Source organism: Vanellus vanellus, assembly GCF_965231255.1.
Source record: "Vanellus vanellus genome assembly, chromosome: 5".
NCBI lineage: Eukaryota > Metazoa > Chordata > Aves > Charadriiformes > Charadriidae > Vanellus > Vanellus vanellus.
The window spans coordinates 32789757-32812750 of record NC_138910.1 but is presented as its reverse complement, the minus strand read 5'-3'; the positions used below and the strand labels follow the sequence as shown (position 1 = coordinate 32812750).

The following is a 22994-nucleotide window of genomic DNA, read 5'->3' as shown; positions in this document are numbered from 1 at the left end:
AATTATTGTCAAAGTCTTGTCTTGAAAACATTTGCCAAGTAAATAAGAGTTGTATATAATGCTGGAGACTCTTTGGGTCACTAATGTTATTTGCAGGTCTGTCTTCTATTCTTTTTTGGTCTGCTTTTTTGGTCAAAAAAACTCTTTAGTGACTGCTGACAAATTTAAATACCCAAGATATGGATGGATACCGCAAACATTGTATCATATGCCCTTTTTTCCCCCCCATATCCCTGGAAAAAGAATCACTGACAGAAGAAGGGAACTTCTGTGGGATTTATAGTGTGCTGACCAAAAAACCCCACACAACTGAAACAAACCCCACAGTGCTTATTTTTCAAAACACTGCACAAAAAAGCAATTCTGTGTGTTTCAAGAATATGACATCTACCACTGCTCTATTTGTAACTGCAAGGATAACATTTCTCAAGGAAATGTTTCCTGCATCCAACATGATTTAGCCCTTGAGGTAGGAGTTAAAGGACTAAATAAGCCTACAGACTGCTGCCCCTGCCTGAAACAGGGCAGTGATCCATGACAGTCAGCTATCATGTGGCATGACACTCCACACAGCAGGACACTTCATTTTATGGAGGACAACATCTGTAAAGAAGGAAAACTTCAGCCAACAACAAAACCATGCAGGAACAGGCATTACAGCCTGGTGTTATCTAAACTGTTTCAAATCCTAACCATGTAAAAACCAGAAAAGGAACACATCAGTGCATGACAACCCTGTCACAACCCAGAACCTGTTAGTATGTTGGTCACACTCTTCATATGCAGACAAACAGTGGGCATAATGGCTAGGAACAGACCAATAGATCACAGACGATCTGAGCTGAGAGAAAGTTTTGCAATAGATTAGGAGAAGAGGAAAACAGACTAGAGCAAAATATAAAGGTGAAAACGAAGCGGGGAGCAGGCTGCCCTGCAAACATTTTATTCTTAAATAGAATTTTCTTTATATACTTTGTCCAAATTCTTTTTTTTTTAATAAATATGAAAACATGAATTTGCCAGATTGTCCCAAAATGTTGCTCATTTTGTTTGTTCAGTGTTTCTGAAGCCTGTTAATATTCAGGATGGGTTTTGAGGTCAGAGTTCCAAGTCTGGAAAAAGAACAGCTGTTCAGCAGCATAAAGCGTCTGTCTTTACTGAGACATTTAACTTGCATTCCTAGGATAATCCACCACCACAGTAATGGCATCTTTCATATCAGACACATAGTAACCATACAGGAATTTCTTCTCCTTTTTAAATACCAACATCAATGCCTAAAAACAGTATTTATCAATCACTAATTAGCCCATTAGGATAGAAACACATTCTTTTGGGTGCTCTTCAGAATTCTTAATTAGGAATTCTTGTTTATGGTCTTTTTTGACTTTATTTTTTTAAAAAAAGCTGTGTATTAGATACATGACAGGCACACAAAACATGATTTATCCTATTTTTCCTGAAAGTATCTCACAAGCCACACTGGGACAAGTATTAGACAATTCATGCAGACACCTACCTGACCCTTTAGGCTAGAAAAGTGCTTTTTATTAGTCTGAATTATTCTAGTGTTGATACAAAATAAATCCAACTTCAGATTTGGCCATGTTACAACCCCCTTTTACATGATCACAGCTATTAATGGTCTGGTTGTTTAACATCTAGAAGCAATGCTACTTCAGACATCTTGTGCAACTTAAGTATCTTGCTGCTGTATTACCTTCTTACTAGTTCAAGGAACCGCTCCAGTTTAATTAGTCTGTTTGCACTTCCTATAGCACTTTTTCATATTTTTTTTTTTTCTTATAGCACTTAGGGCCATTTAAAAGAAACTGCCTTTGCTCTGCAATCTACGAAGTACAAAAATAGTATCATTTCGCCTGCTGCAAGCAGACTGACACTCAGAGTGGCTGAGCAGCAGCTGCTGAAGACAATCTTGTCCCTGCTGTCCAAACCCTGCAGGGATGGGGTACAGTTGCACTGCTTGTGGGACAAAAGAAGTCTGAGGTTGAAACATCTCTCTCATCCTATAACCCACAGCGCACCATGACGATCAAAACCTTTCTCTCCCGTTGTCCACTCAGGTCCTTCAAGTAGTAGATCCACATCCTGAAGGCTTACTCCCCAGCTGCAAGATTTGTCCAAAAATTTCAGCTGTTTATAAAATCCACGCTCAACGGTTCACATACCCTTAGAAGTCACCATGTTCAAAGCTATAATGCACTTAAATGACAAAATTTTGTTTGACATAGCGAATTACAGGATAACCATTCTGTTTCATATTCTGAAAACTGCTTCTCTCTAGAGCAGAAGATTTACAAGTTCAGAATTTCATAAGCTTCAGAAGAAAACAAAACATAAAGAAACTCTTAAAAAAAATTAGTAGTGCCTCCCATATTGTTTTACCACAATTTCTTCTGCCTTCGCATTTAACCAATTGGTTAAAATCAACTATTAAAAAAACACAGCCAGGGAAACCCCAACATCTATTTCCTCACCAGAAAAACCTCCTTCTCACATGGGTGAGTTGATTTAATTATGACAAAATCACTTGTTCTAAGAGAACTGCCCCAAGAAAGTAGAATTTAGTTCCTTTCATTCACATCCTTTTTCATGCTGTCTTGATTTAATACAGTGAGGTCTGGATCCCAAGATTACTCAAGTCACTCACTCTTTCCATTATCCTTAATGAGCCCTAAGCCATGCCTCAGTACATTTATTTGTTTTCAAACCTTGGCAATCTTAATCTAATGGGAGGAGGATTTAAAAAAAAAAAAAAAAAGAAAAAAGAAAAGGAGAGAAAAGAGGTTTACGCTTATGTTTCATTTGCCATTTTTTAGCCTGATACTGTCAAGGAAAGCACAGAACTTTTTTTTTTTTTTGGTTAAAAAAAGAAAACCTGGATCCAGGTCTGCTATTTAGCGCTTCTCATGTATATAGAGCTCCCTCAGTCAACAAAATAAGTACTACAATAAGAGAACTGAAATACAGTAGTTTGGTACTGTTTTTGAAATGAAACAATGTCTATATTAAAGAAGAGAAACAACCCAGTAACTTGCTGGATTAGCACATACTCTTCCCTAACTTGCAATAAATAGTGCATTACTCTTACGACAACGCAACTTCTTACACAGTCTAAACCAGCCATTCACCAAGGTCCTAAATTAGTGAAACATTTCAACATATCAGTAACCCCATTGCCAGGGACTGGGTATACAATAAGTGTTTCCTAAAATCTTTACTGTTTATATATAAACAATGTATTTTAAATTTAGGATTATTGGTCTAGTTTGAAACTCACGGAAGGCAGTAGTCCTAAAACAGCGTGGTAAAAAAGATTCTACCATAATGCTACTTACAACTCAAGTTTTATATGCAGTTAAGATTTTTAGCATTTTTCTTCCTTTTACATTTAAGTACGCAAGTAATCACTTGATAATTCCGAGATGTATACACCAACAATGCTGTAATTTATTCTTTGGGTACCTGTCATGTCGTACGATAGGTGTAGGCAGGACACAGGTCAGGAGCCATCCAAACTCAGCCAGCGTGTGCAATAAAGGTCCATAATCTGTTTTAATTTCACATCCCTACATTAATAATTATAAAAAGTAGTAAAGACACTCTGTACAGGTTTTATTTGCATTTCTACACAAATTACAACGACTTCCCTCTTATGTACAAGATGACATCGAACTGCGTTGTTTAGCAGAGATTCATGATTTCAAACTGAAAACAATTTGAAGAGTTCAAGACTACATAAGACTAGGAAAACAGACAGAACATATTAACTTTAGGTATGAGCCCTGATTCAGCAAGACATTCAAAGCACGTATCACTTGTTAAACTCCGTGTTGCTAAAGTAATACCTAAAACTTTTAAAACACCATAATACGTGTCTCAATTGATATGTTTAGGTTTTTACTTCTCATCCAAATAACAAACAACTCACCTAGCTATATATTTAAGTTTGGGGGGGGGTTGGTGTGTTTTTTTTTTGTTTTGTTTGATTATTTTTTATATAAGTAATGTGTTAGTTTTATGTTGTTTCTTTTCACGTTGGTAAATGTATTTATCACTGAATATTTCAAAAGTAAGCCCTTAGTATCCTCCAACAACAATTAATATCAGATGTCATTAATTCATACCAATAACCTTATAATCCTAAAATATTAAAAAATGAATAATTTTATTGCTGTACCATACTACAGTAGTACATGTAAATTTATTAGGAAAAATGAAGTCTTTCATATTTAGCAGTAAAATTTTACTAAGAATATACACCTGAAAACCAGTACTTCAGCACATCATCAGTGGAACTGCACTTGCTGAAATTATGTCAAAATAAGTCTGAAACGCATCTGAAAAAAACATTATTTTCTTTGGTGGTTGCATTTATTGGTATGAACATTTTTAAATGTCAAGACAGAATCCTTGCAGCATATTTCTTTTATGCACATTGACCAATGGCCACAGACCTGACTTCAATTTTATGATTCAAGGCTTTGGTTTAGCTTATTGCAGGTGGCTTCAAAAAACCATCCTGCATGTTTATTAAACACTGGCACAAGCATTCTAATGAAAAAATAAAGAAAACTAAGTAGGAAATTGCATTGCTAAATAATCACCAATTTACCTCAATGACTGTCCATTGTTCAACAACTATTGCATCATTTCCTTTCCTGTTAGAACCTGGAACCCCAGCACCTTCTTCTTCGTAGATAAATAATCCTTCTAAAGATTTAGGCAAATAGTCCCCTGTAAACATAAAGACCAATATAAGCCAAAATATAAATTTGCAGGTTGTTATCTTACAAGCCCACGTGTACAACTCAGTTTTTTCTCACTGAACAGTCCTCTAATATAAAAAGAGCCGAGACAGCAAATAACTCAAATTTGTGGTTATTTCTGCATCTAGTTACAACTTGATGAAGTATGCAAGTCAACTTATTATTCAAAACTCTTTTTTCTGTACAAATTGAACTATGAACCATTTCATCGTCTCAAAAGAATTAGCCACTTCCATGCTTAAATCTGAATTCCAGTTTCCTGTATTCAACATATCCCCCACAGCAGATAGGCACAAATCCTCTTTATTCGACTTCAACACTGTATGCCTGACAGTAAGTGTGGCTTTTGCTGTGGTGGGAGAGAGCATAAAGATAAATGAAGCACGAAGTGCAAAGTCTATCTACTGCTACTTAAATTAATACATAAATGGCTGCAGGAAGAGCCTGAAACAGAAGTAATTGTAGGAAGATTCCTGATGGGAAGGAAGTTTCAGAGCACAACTCCCTGACTCACTTGTTGAAGCCTGACAGTATCCGGTTGGCCCAAACTAAAGCTGTGCATCAAATACAGGTTCATTTTCTGGTTTTACTTCTCCTAAGAGCCATTGAGAAGCCTTTTGTGCAGATGTACCTTGATGACAGCTGACTATCTTTAACTAAATTTGAACAGTAAAATTATGTAATCCTCCTAATATCACATTTAAATCCTCGCCAATATTGCAAAGAAATACAAAGAGATGATTGGTTTTGCCACAGTCAGGGAAGGTAAACTTAAAGAAAAAACCCAAACTCACACCCCCCTAGCAAACAAAGAAAACTTATGGAAGACAACTAGTCTGGCTTTAAAAATCAACAAGACTGGCACAGAAGTTGCGCTACATAAAACAGGAACTCCTGTTTTTTGAATGTGCCTGTTAATAAATAGCTAGTATTTTATGGTACATCAATACTATTTTTTACTATATTGCATGTAGCAGACTTACGTAGTTTGAATTATGATTATTTGGATACTTGCATGCATATGTGTATCTTCCACACATTTGTGGAGATATTGGAAATGTTATTTTATCTTTAGATTACACATAAATATAATGCAATTGTACATGGAACTGAATATACGGCTTCAGGCACAAACATGAATATCTGCACAGCTTCTAATAATTCATAATACTCAATCTTATAAATTCATGGACTTTGACCTTTCTTCAATGTTCAGGCAGACACTTAAAACAGAAAGTGCACCTGCAACATTTTAGAATATTTATTTTTCTATCATTTTTCAAACATGATAGAATAACTCTAAATTTTGAACAAGTTATTTACACAATATACTTCCACTCAGTGGTATTCTGAGACAAACTGGTAATTCATGAAGTGTACCATGTGAAAAATTACCTTTACTGAAAAAACTACACACATGGCTAACTGGTTTATCTGCCCATTCAGTCACTTACAATAGTTTATCTTTGCTAGTATCAGTACTCAAAAAAAACCCCCCAAAGTGCTACATGACAGATAACACGAACCAGATAAAGCAGAAATATTGCCACAGCACTTGTACTAATCTTAGATACTTCTATGATCATGAGAGCCTCCAAGGCAAATGGAAGAAACACTACAATGATCCAAATGGCTGCTAGAGAACTTACCTGGATTATTTTTATGGCTGCATCCTCTTTTGGCAGCAGAACACAGAAGCTGGTAATTATTAAGAACTGACAATTGTTTGGGTTATTTTAATTCTTTTTACGTTATAACTGCCTCCTGCCTTAAATTGGATATTGCATTTTCATCCTGGTAGCAACAGAATTCTGCTGAGTCTGCAGAACATCTGTAGAGTCCAAACCAGAGGAGGATTTCTGCAGCTGCCTGACTTGTATGCTGAAGTTTTATTTTTATTGAAACAATAGCTAAAATTTTATCATTTTACTAAAGCTGTATAAAAGGACAACTACTGCTAAAGACATCTCACAATCTAAAAGCAAAAAACCAAAAGTAATGTGAAGATTACAATTAGATGTACATGCAGACATACAAGAAGTAATTCTAGTAATGACTGCCAGTGCTCAAAAACCTTTTCCCCCCAAAAAAGCATTTTAGGTTTCCCTCTGTTGGATGCCAAACGTTTATCTGGTTATAAAACTCTTCAGTGTTCACCTCAGGAACAAACATTTTAGCTTAAGAACTCAGTAGCTAAATTCATTTCTTACTGCAGTTACAGACACTTGATCAGCTGCAGAATTCTATCCACATAGCAAGCTGTGCCTTTGAATACATCCAGTTTAATTCAGCAGCGTCTCACCCATGAGTCTAACTGAAACACATACCAGTCAAGTGGGGCTGAAGCAGAAGCACCAACTGCTGCAAAGAGGAAGCATGAAATCCCTACATAAGTCATAATCCGGGTATTAAAGATGGGACAGTTATTCACATAGAGAAGAGCAGACAGCTACAGGGGAATGGGAAGACTGCAAAACTGTTGTCCAACAACAGCTGCAAAGATTAATTTCAACAGCTGCCAAAAACATCCCTCAGTGAATTCTAACTTATGTCCAGAGAGATATTTTCCAGCTCTAAAAAAATCTGTACTGAAAACTAGGAATCCGATTTCTCACCTCTCCTCCGCCAAAGGAAACTTTGTTCTTCCACTGACTTCAATAGATAGGAATTATAATTTAAGAGCAAAGAGATAGCCAGTATAAACTGTGCCATTACACTGTTTATGTGCACAAAATATGCAGTTTGAGAGGAACTAGCTGCCAAATTCAGTCTGGGGTAAATATAGTGGTGCTGATGAGCTTATGTTCCTCTGACAATCACTAAATTTGCTTTATTGCAGAGCTACAGAAACGCAGTGATTCACACTCAAAACTAAACTACTGAAAACAGCAAGAACTGAAGAGCTCTTGTTATTTTCAGGGTTTGATTTTTGAAGTACCCACATCATCTAACTTCCAAAGATTTTATACATTTTAATATTTTTTAAAAAAATGTAAGCCTTTAACTAATCCAGGCCTTATGAAGAGGATGCTGAATACCTATTTTAAATCAGAATATCAGAAAAAAAGAGCATTAAATAAAGCATGTAGTAAATATAAGGCCTACTTATAAGCCCAGTAATTCTACCCTCCCTGTATAATTCATGTTAAGAAGCAGATGTAAAATGACTCAAGAAAGCCACTATTAAGTAAACTACTGCACTTGATGATCAACCTGAGTATTGCAAAAGTCATTTAAGGTCTCTGAAACCTTTTCAAACTTTTTATAAGAATTTTCTCCACTGCAGCCCTGGGTTTGGCTTGCTTACACTGAACTGCCATAAGCTGTTCTAAAGGAACACTAACAAATTTGAACTTAGCCCATGCAAGACGTGAACAGATCCAACCAAAGGCAAAATATCACATTAGTGAGGTATAAATTCTAAGTTTGCTATCAAACAACATCTATTATAATAATCAATAAATTCTGAAACAATGAACTATGTCAGACTCTCTTGGTTTGTTCCCCTAACAGTAGAGTACTACCATTTTCTTCGCATTGTTTTCAAGTAATGGCACTACAGTAGCTACATACTATTTTTTGCAGTACTTCTAGTTTCTGGCTTTCAGACAAATTCAGTTCAAATGGAAACGAATCTCTTAATTACACATCTGACCAACAACAGAGTTTCAGAGTTCAAAATACTTCAGCCAATAAACAGCCAATAAACGTCAACAGTGGTACAGCACTGTCTCACAGCTGTGCCAAAGCACAGGATTTGGGGCTCAGCAGAGGCTGCAGCGATGGGCGTGGGCCAGCAGTGGCACTACTGACTTGTGTCTATTCATCAGGAGGATGAAGGTGAGGAACTCTGAAAGAGCTAGTTGGATCTCTCCAGAATAAAAACTGAGATCAAACTGAAATTGGCGGAATGAAAAAGAAAATTTTAAAATCCTGTGGGCCTGAAGCTCTATCATTATAACAATTTGAGTGTTAACCAAGCTGGTAGATTCCCGCAGAAGAGTGCAAGAAGCAGGAGGGATCAGGGGAGACCTCTCTCCCAGCTACGTGGAAAGGTCCTGGAGGATCTACCAATAGTTGTGGGCAAGGACAAAAGCAGATTTCTTTACTCTCTGCTTACGTCCACATCTGACCAGAAGAACCTGCAGAAACATTCTGAAACTGCAGGATCAACAGTCAAATTTTAATACAATTTGGTGCTTTGGAAAGAATTTTTAAGTCCAGCAAAGAGCTGGAGAAGGCAGGAAGCACAGCATGTCTGACTTAGGTTTAATGGTAGAGTAAGCACAATGAGAACTCAAGGTGCTCTTTTGTCTCATCAGAAATACTCAACAGAATGCCACACAATGAGCAGCAGAATATGAACATCAGGTAAGCATGTATCTAATGTGTCGTCCGTCTCCCCCCCCCCAGTATCTTTTCCTTTAAAACAAACAAACAAATGACCTAGCACAACAGGTTTATTTTATCATAATGCTACACTACTTTCCTACTTTGGAAGTCCTCAATTTGATAAAACAAAGCAGAAATTTCAATTATTCAGAGCTCTAAATGCCCAGAAAACAAGTTATTCCCTTTTCAAGTACCAGATTCTACAAATTTACAATGACCATTATCTGTACATGTTTAAATACTGCCCTTCACACCAAGCAGCAAAACACAATCTACTTTTTAAAAATTATGTAGTTCCACATAAACAAGTAAAAGTTTTACAATATTCTGGATCAGTACTCACCTTTAGAAGTTTCCCAGTGTACAAAAGAATCAATTAAGGACAATCCTTGTTTATAATAAAATGTGGTTAATTCTAGCCAGTCTGCTTCCAGTGTACTAATAACTGGCCCCTTTCTTGTTACTTTCATAGACAAAACACCTTCATGATAGGTCCAGCAGGTAGAATCATCATCAAAAACATTGAAGACTGTATATAGCTTGTCTAAGAAAAGAAGAAAGGAAGAAGAATGAACCTCTGGAAGACAGTGCTCCAAAATAAAAATATTATTAATTTCCTATTTCAGTGGGGGTTTCTAATTCTACTAAGCAACAGTTTTAAGAATTGTTTCCTGATATGACTGTACTCAGCTTGAGGCCTAAACACAGCAAGGACAAGGTGTGCACGGGGGTATGCTGTGAGATATGAGAAAAATTGGAATGTATCACAGTTGGGTTATCACCAGACTTTTGCCTAGAGAAAATACACTAGAGCTAAGAAAAAACCCAGTGGAAACAGGCTTTGTTTCTGCTACTCATGGAACTCCTGACTAAAGTATTTGAAATTACTACAACAGAAGATTAAAGACATTTTCCTAAGTTAAATACTTATAAGTATTAGAAATGCCTTGTACAGTATTGATTTTTATCTATTATTTTCTGAAGATTACTTAAATACCAGTACAATCAGTTGCCTACTGGTGTTTCCCACATAACTGACAAGCATGTGAGTTAAACAAAACCTGCATATCCTCAAATGCTTTTTATATCTAGGCACTAATACAGTGCTGTTACAAAAAACAGTCATAAACAAGCATTCATCAAAAATTAAAACTCACAAATCTATAGCATTTTAGGAAATCAGTGGTGACCAGTTATGAAGTCCTAGCAATATAAATGCATTCTACAAATACACTCACATATATGTCACTGCTGTGGAGAAATAACACAAAGCAGTTGCCAAAAAATGCTCTCAGATGGCCTTATACTTCAACATCTGAGCAGTCTAAATCAACACAAAACCAGACCTCTAGAAAGCAGAAGTATTCACATTGCCAAAACAAAGGAACTTGGTTTAGATGATCCCACTTAAGATGCCAGTCTCTAGACTCCAGAAATAGAGGGAGGTTTCCAAAGTAGGATTTGGACTGTAAGTAGTCTGAATCAATATCGATATCTGAACCCCCTCTCTGTTTTGAAAAGTGTTACCACACCCCCTGCAAGTAACATCGGGTACCAGGAATATAGTAGAGTAAATTCAGGACAAAATTTTGAATTTTATCACTAAGGGATGACTATCCTTTCTATACCGTTTTATCACCTCCACAGGTGGCCGTATTAGCATAAATGTGTTTATCCTGACAAACCTTGATTTTCTTTCCCATATACTGAAGTGAGATCACCTTTATATTTGTTCTTCAGAAAAAAAAATAGTTTCCCCATACAACTATTCAATTGCTCACATGTATCAGAAATTTGACTCTGCAAGGAGTGTATTTTTTGTCAAAATTCATATGTTATGACCCCCAAAACCTCAGACACACTTTTGCATCTTTTGAACAGACCTAAATAGAAATGGCGTCTTGAAGTGACAGTACATACCCACGTGCATGTAAGACTTTCTTTGAAAATTCACATCAGTAATTTTTTAAAAATGATGGTTACATACAACATTTACAAAGAAAGGTGGTTAACTTTTCACGGAATCACAGAATCATGGAATCACAGAGTTTGAGTTGGAAGGGACCTCTAGAGATCATCTAGTCCGACCCCCTGCCAAAGCAGGATTGTCTAGAGCACATTACTCAGGACTGCATCCAGGCGGGTCTTGAAAATCTCCAGAGAAGGAGACTCCACAGCCTCCCTGGGCAGCCTGTTCCAGTGCCCTGTCACCCTCACCGTAAAGAAGTTTTTCCCGTGTATGTGAACGGAACTTCCTATGTTCTAACTTGTGCCCATTACCCCTCGTCCTGTCACTGGGAACCATTGAAAAGAGCCTGGCTCCATCCTCCTTCAACCCACCCTTTAGGTACTTGTAAGACAAAGCTTAGGAAATGCTTAGGAACTCCAATAACTTCACTGAATATTTGACCAGTAGTAGAGAAGCCTGGCATATTCTTGCCAAAGCTTTTAGAAGAATTTCCTGAGAACACTGCATGTAGAGGATGCACTGGTTGCTAATCTACCTGGTCACACCAGTCTGCACAAACAAAGCTCCTTAACAGAACCAAGAGTTTTCTGCTTTTCACATAAAGCATTTCTATTCTGCTACATATAGCAAACCCACTATTTCAAGTTGTAAGGCAAGTGTTCAGCTTTAATAGATCGTGCTATAAAGGCTCAGCATGTTGCACAAGAACTGCTTTAATTCAAGTGTTAAAAATAAGACGGACATTGATTATCTCAGTGCTTCAAGCCATTATCCTGACAGTCTACAAACCGGAGAGGGTGCTTAACTCAACAGAAAAGTGAAAAGGTTGCTTTTGAGAGCAATTAAAACACTCCTGGCCCATCGGGGAAGAATCTATTATGTCAAAATGCAATCTGACATGGAAGTTTCATGCTGCCTGCTTTCTACACAACACTATGTTGCATTAGTTTTCATGCTTCAGATTACTTCTTCCTTTTCACCTTTTATTACTAGCAAACCAGGCGGCCTTAGTGCTTCAGCATCAGAAGTCACTGTTTCAGGCACTCTCTCACACAGACCACACTAAATATCTCAGATTCTTCTACAAGTAAAGTTTCCTACTACAGCACCAACATTTTTCAGTGATATTTTTTCTTCCTATACAATTTGAATGCTTACTTTTCTCTAGCATAAGTTCATTTTGTAACAATTATCCTCTTTGATTTCACGGTCAATGCATTCTCAGGATGCTTCTTGAAGGCACGTTAACCAGAAAGAATCCATTATCAACAGTTTTGCTTGCTGTACACTATATGAGTTGGCTAGAAGCACAAAAAGTTACAGCTCTAGCTGGAAGGGGATCTCTGTTGTCAGTTTCAAAACAGGCAGGAGAACTGGAATCATAAGGTTCTTGGAAATCCATTACACATTTATGATTTTAATATTAAGAGTAAGTGAAAACTATATGCATTTAAGGAAAAGGTTTAAAAACAATTGCATCCTTCTAAAAGAAAATATTTTTACTGCCACATATTTGTTATATCCAGATTTACACCGTGGGTGATTTTTTGGGTTTGTCTTTTTTTTTTTTTCCTCCTTTTTCTTTAAGTTACAAACAAGAATTTTGACAGTACATTTGTAATATTCTATATGAAAACTGAAATATCATTTTAATATATTACCACAGTTCACACACACAGAGCAGAAAGTAAATATTTCTTCTGTTTCCTCAACTGACCACTCTTTTAGAAATACATAATGCATTTAACCAGTACTTGATACAATAGAACATGACATTCTGTTATTTCATCCAACACCTTTCTAAAACAACAGTTCCATAAAATACCTTATTTCTGTAAAAAAACAAGCAGCATTTATTACCGTCTCCTTTTCGTGGTTTAACAGGACTGACTTCTTTTCCAAACTGGAAATCCGCATCCTGTAACAGACTGCTTTCTCCTTGCATTTCCTCCTCTATCCCACTCTCAGATGAGTGACCACTCAATGTCCCTTCATTCCAGTTTTTATAGTTTTCATCAGAATTTTTTCTTCCGTGTTCCCTATTTCTTTTGCCCAGTGTTGATTCCAGCTCTGCATTTCCATCTGTGCTTGTTCCATTACAGGCTTTAGGTTGAGAAAAATGTTGCGTTACAAATCCCACAAACTTCTTTCCTCTTTTAGCAGCTTCATTAACCTGCATTTGCGAAAGAAATTTATCTGCAAAGTTATTTTAGAATTGCATGTAACTTTTTTGTTTTAAAAAAAACCCCAAACTCTTCCACATACATGTTCCATTTAACTACACTGCTGATTTTCAAGGACATAAAGACACAACACTGTACTATAGAAGGGTGCCTTATCTTTGTACACTGCCCATGTTTCAAAGTAAATGGAAGTCTTCCAGCATGTCTTTGGACTCAGGCCAAGAAAGGTGGCCAACACTGGTACTGACTTTAGTGTATATAAAATCCTTCATTTCGAACAAATCCAAAATATTTTACTTCCTGTATTGCAATGATAAGCAGTATACTGGTGCAATAAATAGTATTGTTTCTCTAAACATGTGAAACCAGTCATACTAAAATTAGCGACCACTAATACTATATAGATATCTATTGTTACATGTCATGATTCATTACCCCCTGGTTCACTTAAGAGGCTACTTAGCTTCGCTATTACTGAGAATAGTGAAGGAGCAGAGAAAGGAGGGAGCTAAATGCAAATTAAAGTGCTATTAACTCTGCTTTCAGCTACTGATGGGTCGTCTCTGCTCTGAAGTCTCAAAATACAATTGTAGAATATGTGCCACCTGTGGGATGTGTCTGTTCTTGGAGGGAGAGTTTACTGCTAGGATAAGGAGTGCTGCCATTTAAGAAGGTGATCCCACTGGCATCTTGTGCTATAAGCTCCCCTGTGCAATAAAGTCTTTCCAGGAAAACACTGAAACCCTGGTGCAGAAAGAAATCGTCACCTGGGGAGTATTGGTTTAGCGAGGGCAGAGAGGGAAGGATCTCTACCCCAGTTAACTCACATAAACTATTAATCAGAGTGAATAACACTCAAATAGCTGATGGTATTTATAACAATCCCTGTTTAGTACCATGATAGACTGAAGTGTTACTATCTACCACCATTATGTATGTACAGCAATGATAGGATATGCCAATCACTGTGATTATATACAGCTGCTGTTCCTAAGACAACCAAAATAATTTCAAATGTGACAACCAACATGCAGAAAAAAGAGGTAATATGACAACATTTTTCCTGAAATGCCATAAAGTCTTATGGGTTCAGATCTTAAAAAAAAGCCAAAAGTAATTTTATACTGGATTACTGGCTCAGCTTTTTTTAAAGCACTGGGAGCATTTTAAAAATCAAGTTATTTTCACATACTACTTCTGTTCCACATTTGCTTCCAAAACAATCACTGCTAATTTCAAGTTTATTTTTCCTTTAAATGTTTTTCAGGTATGCTAGGCAACCAACCTGGCAATACACATATAGTATAAATGTATAGTGCAAATTTTAAATTTGAAACACCTGAAAATTAAAAAAAAGCCATTTACAAATTTTAAACAACTCTGATAATTTCAAAGACTTTTAAATATCTCCAATATGCTTTTTTCCTCTACCTCTTTCCTTGGCAACTAATGTAAAAGGTATCACTAACTTTTGTAATAACAATAGTTTCCTGTTTCAGTAAATCTTCAATTTTGCAGAGGAAGTTAAACACAAAAACAACTAGAATAGAGCTTACATTCCACTGAAGTTCAGTTTTCTTTGACTACACAATATTTTGAAAAGCTGTGCCAACTATACATTTAATACAGTTACTGTGTATTTTTGTATTTCTGTTAATGAAAAAAAAATCTTTTAGAAATGGAAGATATTAATGTTCACTGTGAATAACTTACTTAACCCAGAACAAGATAAAAAAATAAAAATCTGAAGTTTAATATTAATTCCAGAAAAAGCTATCACACAAGCATTTTATAAAGACTGACTGACAGTTTGGGCCTCATTCTGCTTTCAGAGGTGTAAGTGGCCAGTCTCTCAAAGCTTTACAGGGCTCAGTCCTAAACTAGAAAAAGCAACTAATGAAGAAAAGTAACTCCTTTTGCATCAAGAAAAGACTTTGTAGCCTCTATAAAATAAACCAAGGTTACAACTCAAAACTAGAAAGCCATCAACCACTATATGTAACTTACATGTATACTAGAAATAAAAAACTGAAGAGAACTTTGATAAAAACACTCCATTACCTTTTCTAACAGTTCTTTCACTACCTCATTTGTCAGTGTTTCATACATTAAAGGACATTCCTCAATCACCAGCCTGGGGTGCCTTTGTCCTCTGGGTGCTGCATGCTTCTGGCTAGAACACAGAAAGAAAGCAGTCTTTGTCAGTAGTTTGCTGCTAATTTGGGCAAGTGCTTGCATATAGAATTCTTTTCTTTTGGAATAGTTATGAATGAAATCCTGGCAATACTTCATACTTTTATTTATCACTCAGCCATTTTTGGTGTTTTGTTCTGTTTCCACAGGTACTGTATATTAAATGTCAGTGTAAGAATATTAATACTTAACAGGGATTTCATCTGAAGGCTGTTAATAGACATCTTTTGGAAACTGAGCTTTATTGACAAACAGGCCTGCTTTTGTAGTAAGTAAACCCCCAAATCTCTGATAATGCAAAAAAATACAAATTTAACCTATAAATATACCAAGCGCAAATCAGAGAACCAGTTTTTTAGAAAACACACTGAATAGAAGTGGGACTTTTACACTGTTAACATGCTACTATTTAGTTTTTGTAACTAAAGCCGAGTTGCAGCTATTGTATGACATACAGTGCAGGCAAATACCAGAAATAGAATGCAGTACCAATCACTTTAAGTTAGGTATATGTTTAAATCACTCAGGTTTGAGAATCCTACAAGCTTTAACTTTCATTTAAAGTTAAAGAATAGCATTCATCATGTTTTATCTAAAGACAGGTTATTACTCAAAGAACAATATTTGGTGCATAGCAATAATATTACGGGATTTTATTTGATGTTTCCTTCACACAAGCTTTTGCTTTAGAATGAACCATCGATGAGACACCCTCAAGTACAAAAGGTTACTTTCTGGATAGAAGCCAGAGAATGTGCATTTGCCTATAGGAAAACCAACATAGGTACATACGGCATAGAAAATTGGGAATCTACCATCAGTTTCACAAGCAGGCTGCAGGTTCTTATCCTTCATCTAACTCAAAGGCCTAAAGATGAGTTGTGGGAGCTGTGTGCTGGCAGTGTCAGAAGCCTCGGCTCCAGAGAACAAATATTCTGCTTTTCTTCCTCAAGCCTTTGCCCACACAGACAACCTTCACCTTGTCTGCAGATGAATTTATGAAGGTAAACTGTATGAGCAGCAAACACCATGGACAATGCTTGTTTCAGCAAAGCATCTGAGAAGCTCCCTCAAATGAACCATGTTTTACAGAAGCATTACTGGAGTGGTGGGGGGCACCCTCCAACTCACGCCCTCCAGTCTTCCAAAGGAAAATGAAAGAACCTTTGTGCACTGCACTAAGACTCAGGATAGAAGGGGGAAGCATGACAGCTCTTAATGTAGTAAGAAATCCACTTTTCTAGTTACTCAAGAACAAAAGGTTATCTTCTTTGCCTTCAAAAGGAACTAGTGGTAAAATTTCTTTGTCCATTTTCTCTATGATCACATGGTGATTACAATGCAGTGAAAAACAGGAGTAATAAACACTATGGAACTGGAACAAACACAAGCTCTTGACTCCCCTTCAGTGTCAAAACCAAGCTCTTGTATGCCACCCAATCACAAAATATTTATTTCCTTCTGATTAAGAAGGAAAAATAAACTCTCTCTGACAAACTAAGTAATTCACGCTTTGTAAGTCATTTTCCCTGAATAATGCTTACACGGGAAAAGTGAAAACACAAGTTTTAACAGTGAAGAAGAAAAACCAGACATGATAGAATATGAAACAGCTTATTCTCCCAGTGTTTTATTTAATCTTGTATTTGCTGCAGATTCTAAGGCAGATGATACTTTATTATAAAAGTATATTTAAAATAAAAGGGTAACCTGTAACAATTTATCTCCCCACAAATTATGATAAGCAACTTTGTATTTTTGTTCGGACATTTACTAAGGCAAAGTAAACATTAGCCTATTGTATGCTTAGCATTAAAGAACATTACTAAGTTGCTCACTTTTCTAGAAAAGGAACAGTTATTTGATTCTTTGAGGTGCTCATTTCAAGTTGATAATAAATTATGCATGTTGAACAATGCGCTTAATGCATTAAGTAATGGACCAATGCATTCAAATTATTTCACTGTTACCTTAATTTTAATCGGGAAAGTACCACTCGATACATGTGACTTGCAGGGAAATTCCTTCTACGTCCAATTGGCAGTATAATAGGATGAATCGCTCGTACAACATATCCTTTGCTGTAATAATCTTCCACCTTAGATGCTATATCCAACACAGAACTGATCTTGATAACTCCTGGATTTGAGGAAGCTAAAAGCATTGAAAGGAGAAGAGAAGCACATTATACTGTGTATGTCCATATACCTTTGAGTAAGTTCCTTTTATAGAAGCCACACAAAATCTATTCCAAGGCATTTACTAAAAAGCTACAGTTCTATTTACACAAGGAAGAGCAGATTCACAGCTGATTCAACAGTATTCAACTCGCTAAAGTACATATTTTTTACAAGTTAATATGATCTATTTTTAATCTATTTGGCAACACTTTCTTTTGGATCAAGCTTTCCCAAGCTAATTTAAGAGTTGCATCAACAGATAAACATACAATGGGTCTGAAATTAACAAAGCAACTACTTTGTCTAGCCAAAGCCTTAAACATATTAAAACAGTATCCATCAACCCTAGTTGACAGGTAAATTCCCATACAATGAATTTAAGCCTAGAACAATTGGTTTGTTTTTCTTAAATATGTTTTTTTGACCCCTTTTAAGTGATCTGTGGATTGTGTGTTGAATTTTTAAGAGTCCCAACTCCTTTTTCCAGTAGACCTAAGTAATATAACTGATGTAAGCTACGTGGTGTCACTAACTTCTAAGGAAGATCCCTCAGAGTGTGCAAGCATTTCCAATCAACACACAGCATCTAGGTACTACATGGCCATTATCAAAAACTAAGGAAAACTTTTTGGAGAACTTTTTTTGAATGGTCTGACCCACAGTTTTTGCACAGAGAAAAAGGAAGATTCCTCACTGGTAACAGATGATGTATTCTGCCACAGTTAGTCTGATGGTCAGTATTTCCTATTCCCCTCAACTCCAACTGGAATACAGAAGCTCTCAGAGCTTCCACAAAGCAGGAAATCAATACTCATATACAGACAGCAATTGAAGAGTAATTTCGCCAGCATGTATTTGCTGTCAGACTTTTCATCCTTTGCACATATGAACTATCATGACAAGACAGCTTGGCTTGGAATTTGATGGTCTACCAGCAACCCTTGCTGCAAGAGATGTACTTTTCTGTATTCTGACAGGTCCCTCTCTTTGCAAAACTTTCAATCCATTAAGACCAGTGTTCAACTGTATGAAAGGATGCCTCAATTGGAATTAAGTGACCTCACATCTTTTTTGGAGATACAAACATTTTAATATGCTGCTTTAAAACATCCTCTTTCAAACCATACAACGAACCCTAAACAATTAAATAATCTAATTTTTAAAATATAGAATCAAGGAAGAAAAGATATAAAAAAAGAACAGATGAATGCAATGACATACCTGCCCTATATTGTAGATGGGGGAGAGCAAGGAATTTAAGGACTTTGATAAAAGTCACAGTGAGTCACGAAGTCTAACTATCCTATTGGTTTAAAGTATCATAAATCAGATATGTGAATCTTTAGTTTGCAGAAATATTTTAACAAACTGAATTAGAATTCTGCTGGTTCATGAGTGATGCGTTCCACAAAACTTCAATCTCTATACTCTATCCCCACTCTATGGGGATAACACTAATATATGTACATCATGGAGGGCTTTTTATTTAATAAAAAAAGAAAGTCATGTTCTACATTGCTGAAATTAAATGCTTTTAAATACCAACTTTTGCTAAAAGGAAAAAGGAATGGAAACCTACTTCACCTCTTTAAGAGCCCTAATGGCTCCGAAAAACTATCAAGAAAAAACAGAATAATGAGTACCATGTGAGATGCACGTTTATTGCTGGCAACTAGCAAACTCAATCTACTAACGTAAACTCTGCCATTCTCAGCCATAAGGACAGGGCTGTTGCACTTTCTTGTATTACACTGGTGTTTGTTGTTTTTTTTTTTTTTTTTTTTTAAAAGCAGACAATATATCACAGCCCTCCCTTCCAAGGACAGATGATATTTTGCCCTACTTAGTAACACCTCCGATCCTGTAGTTACACTCATGGTATATCCAAGACATATTTAATATGTATTGAAGGAATAGCTGCTCTACAGACCACAAGCCGAAAAAGCAGGAATGCATGCAGCGTGATCATCACTTGACCAATTTTGAAAATGCCTTAACCATTTTTCATTAAGAAAATTTATGTCCTGATGTGCTGTCAACAGTAACAGAACCACAGCTATCTTGATAGCTGTATAGCAAACTTCAGATGCACAATATTGAAGATGACAAAACAGCTACTTCATACATATTCATACTGTTATTCAGAGTGACAGGAACTTCACAGCATGTCATTGTGTGGGCTCATGTGAAATACCCTTACATCAATATTCCTTCTTTTCCCTAATAGGAGAGTTTTGGAAAAGTCATAGGCATTCTACTTCAGTAGGAGTATTTAAACTACCCCTACTTTATGGTTAAACTGACCTCAAAAAATAACAGCTGTTTTTGTAACTGAGATATGTTTCATGATTGAGACAGTAAATTAACAGTCCTTGACAGGCATATAAAAAAAAAAAATAATAATCACACTTCAGAGTCCACTGCTCCATCCTCCATTTCCTTTGTACTATTCTATCCCACCATAATAAAAGACTGGCTGTTTGGGATTCTCCTGATGCAGAAAAACATCCATGGAACTCAAAGCTGATTTTTACAGTAGGAATGTGAGTATTCTGGGGTCCAGGAAAGGAGAAGCCAAGGTACAATACACTGCTAACAGCTAGATAAGTCACGCAGGGACTCCAGCCAATGAATTTAGACTACAGCATGGTTGACATGATCTGCATCATGGCTTGGGAGAAGATCAGGGACTCCTGAAAGTCTCCCCAGCAGGCCCATTTCAACTTCACATAGCACAAATCTGATGAAGTAGTCAATAAGGCATATTAAACTGCCTTAATGCATTTACGCTTGCTGTACTTTTATCTTAATGCATGACATAGCATACTGCAGGATCTTATCAAAGATACTAAGTCAGGTGTTCTGTTTTACTTGGTGCCAGACCCAGTAGTAACAAGTGACTCAGGCAAACAAGTCTCAGCTGCTGGGGAAGATATTGCTCTGGAAATCAGCTGATGCAGAGTGCCATGAAGACATAACACACAACTTGACAGCAGAATGAACGATACCTTTGGTCTAAAGTGATAAAAGCCTCCCACTTAGGTTTCATTTAGCCAAAGGATATTCAAGTAGCAACAAGTATGTGAGTGAGTTGATTGGGCTAGAAGAAAAAAAAAAAAAAAGCTCAACATATTCCCCATAGTACTTCAGCCAATCCCCATGTTTCATAAGCCAACAAAAGTCAGAAATGCCTCCAAGACAGCATATACACCGTTTTTTTCTGTATTCATGATCTTACTTTTAAAGAGTAGAGAACCCAAACAAAAAATATTTTAAGGTCAAATACACACACAGCTAGAAGGATTCAACAGAAAGATACCTGTGTTTACAAATCCACTTGATTACAGTTAGAAACAAAAAAGTTATGCAACTATCTAAAACTTATCTCACTGTTATTTAGCAATCATAATTCCACAGCAAATCACTGAAGCTAAGCTCTTTTGAGTATCAGACTAAACAGGAGAAAATGAATCTTTACTGCTGTAGTGATAGGTTATAAATAATACAGAGATGCACCTTTATTTGTACTTGTTTGATGGGCTTTTTCTTAAAAGCTACAACTACTTTTTACAAATCCTGTACACAATGCTTCCAGAAACCTGTTACTTTAAAACAAAGCAAAATTATTCAGAACACAAACTATTTAAGAACACTAAATACTCTTCCGTCTCAAAAAAAATATTTAACTTTTATCCTTTCTATTATCAGCAGATTAGTAGGCAATTCATGTATCCATTAGGCAGCCTAGCTTTATTTCCAGTACATTACCACTACTACTTACTCAACACAAAGTTTTGCTTCTTCAAAAAGAATAAACCAGCAAAACTATTTATATGTGCAAATAAACAGAACAACAAATACAGTTGGCTGTCGAGTAGTATAACTTAATAGAATGTGGCTTTTATTAGTATCTTGCAGTTTTTCAATGAAAAGACTGATATATTTTACATAGAATTATTACTACAGTCCTTTAATTTAGAATTAAAACTAAGCAGAGGCCAAGTTTTGTTACATTATCAGGAACTCTTTCATAAACAAGACATGCTTTAAAATTTCTCCTTTTATCAAACCCTTCTAGCTATTGCATTTACTTCAAATCCTTGTTATTAAGAATTTCCAGTAGACTGGGTTGTTATAAAATGCAAGTTACTACAAAGTGACTGTAAAACTGAGCTGTCTGTTCTCAGAGGGCAGCCATCTGGGCTTGTTTATGTTTTCAACTTTGTGGAACAGGGAGTTGCTCTGTTAGAGACGGGACACCCTCGGGAAGGAAGTATCCCACAGAGCACTGTCTGCCTCTAGCTACGCATACAAATTTTGTTTCATTTTGGTCACGATTTCAAAAGACTATTCAATAACTACAAGTAAAGCATTTGGAAAAAAATAGTAAGATGAAACTGTAAGGCTCTTATTAAAATATCTACCAAGAGACTGGGGCGGGCATAAGAGGGGAAGCTGCTCCCAGTATACAACTAAGAAACACTTACTTCTGCATAAAGTAACAGGGACAATGACAGCCTGTTTTCAGAAGTTGAGCATATTTTAAAAAATCTGCTATTCAGCTAATGCTCAGGCACACTATTTTCTGAACCGTCATACTGAATTCCAACGACCATTATTCAAAGTGAGCACGGATGGCAGTATCTGACTCACAGGAAACTAGGAAAATCTCTAACAGTTTTTAGCCAGCTTCCTTAACAAGGACAGTTGTGTAATTTGGAGGGCTTGGTTGTTAAAAATACTTCAGTAGTTTCCATTGTAATTTTATCTAAGTGAGGACCTTCGTCATGATTTGTGTTTCAAAATAAAAGTCTTACATTTTGGCTAGCTTTGATAAAAGTATCTAAGATTTACTGTAAGTCAAACAGGACAGAACTAAGTTAAATACTATTCCTTGCTTTCTCAGAATAGTAAGGATATAACATAAAAAGATACCTTGTAAAGTAAAATCCAGCAATATGTATTCATAAGCAGAATCCGTCTTTGTTTCAACTTGTGGTCTCTTCAATGTAGAGAAGATTTTTCCAGGGCTGCTATCATCTGGGTCTTCCAGCTTTCTCAGTCCGCACCCCATGGCAAGATCTGCAAATGATTAAATCGCAGGAAAAGGTTGGGGGAGCAGCAAGATCTCTCGCTCTCACTACAGGGAGAAAAAAGTAACCAAGTAATTCCCTTTGATTTTGTTTTCTATTAGCCGTAAATCCAAATACAGAAAAAGTCCAGTTCCCAAATCAAAAAGCGATGGTACTTTCCATTCATTTTTTATACAGAAACAGTAAGCCCGTGA

At 36.3% G+C, this 22994-nt stretch overlaps 1 protein-coding gene across 2 annotated transcripts in view; it reads right to left on the bottom strand.

Annotated features, from left to right (window-relative positions):
* RFTN2 (raftlin family member 2) overlaps positions 1 to 22781 on the bottom strand; it is a gene marked incomplete at its 5' end in the record, with an annotated part of 39734 nt that extends 16953 nt beyond the window's left edge. For both annotated transcript variants that reach the window (XM_082483826.1, XM_082483825.1), the window contains 7 exons: positions 3487 to 3590; positions 4637 to 4758; positions 9526 to 9726; positions 13012 to 13324; positions 15396 to 15507; positions 17498 to 17681; positions 22643 to 22781. In XM_082483826.1, the coding sequence (XP_082339952.1) occupies positions 3487 to 3590; positions 4637 to 4758; positions 9526 to 9726; positions 13012 to 13324; positions 15396 to 15507; positions 17498 to 17681; positions 22643 to 22781 (1175 nt within the window). The remainder of the gene's footprint in view (positions 1 to 3486; positions 3591 to 4636; positions 4759 to 9525; positions 9727 to 13011; positions 13325 to 15395; positions 15508 to 17497; positions 17682 to 22642) is intronic.
* Positions 22782 to 22994: the final 213 nt, after the last annotated feature.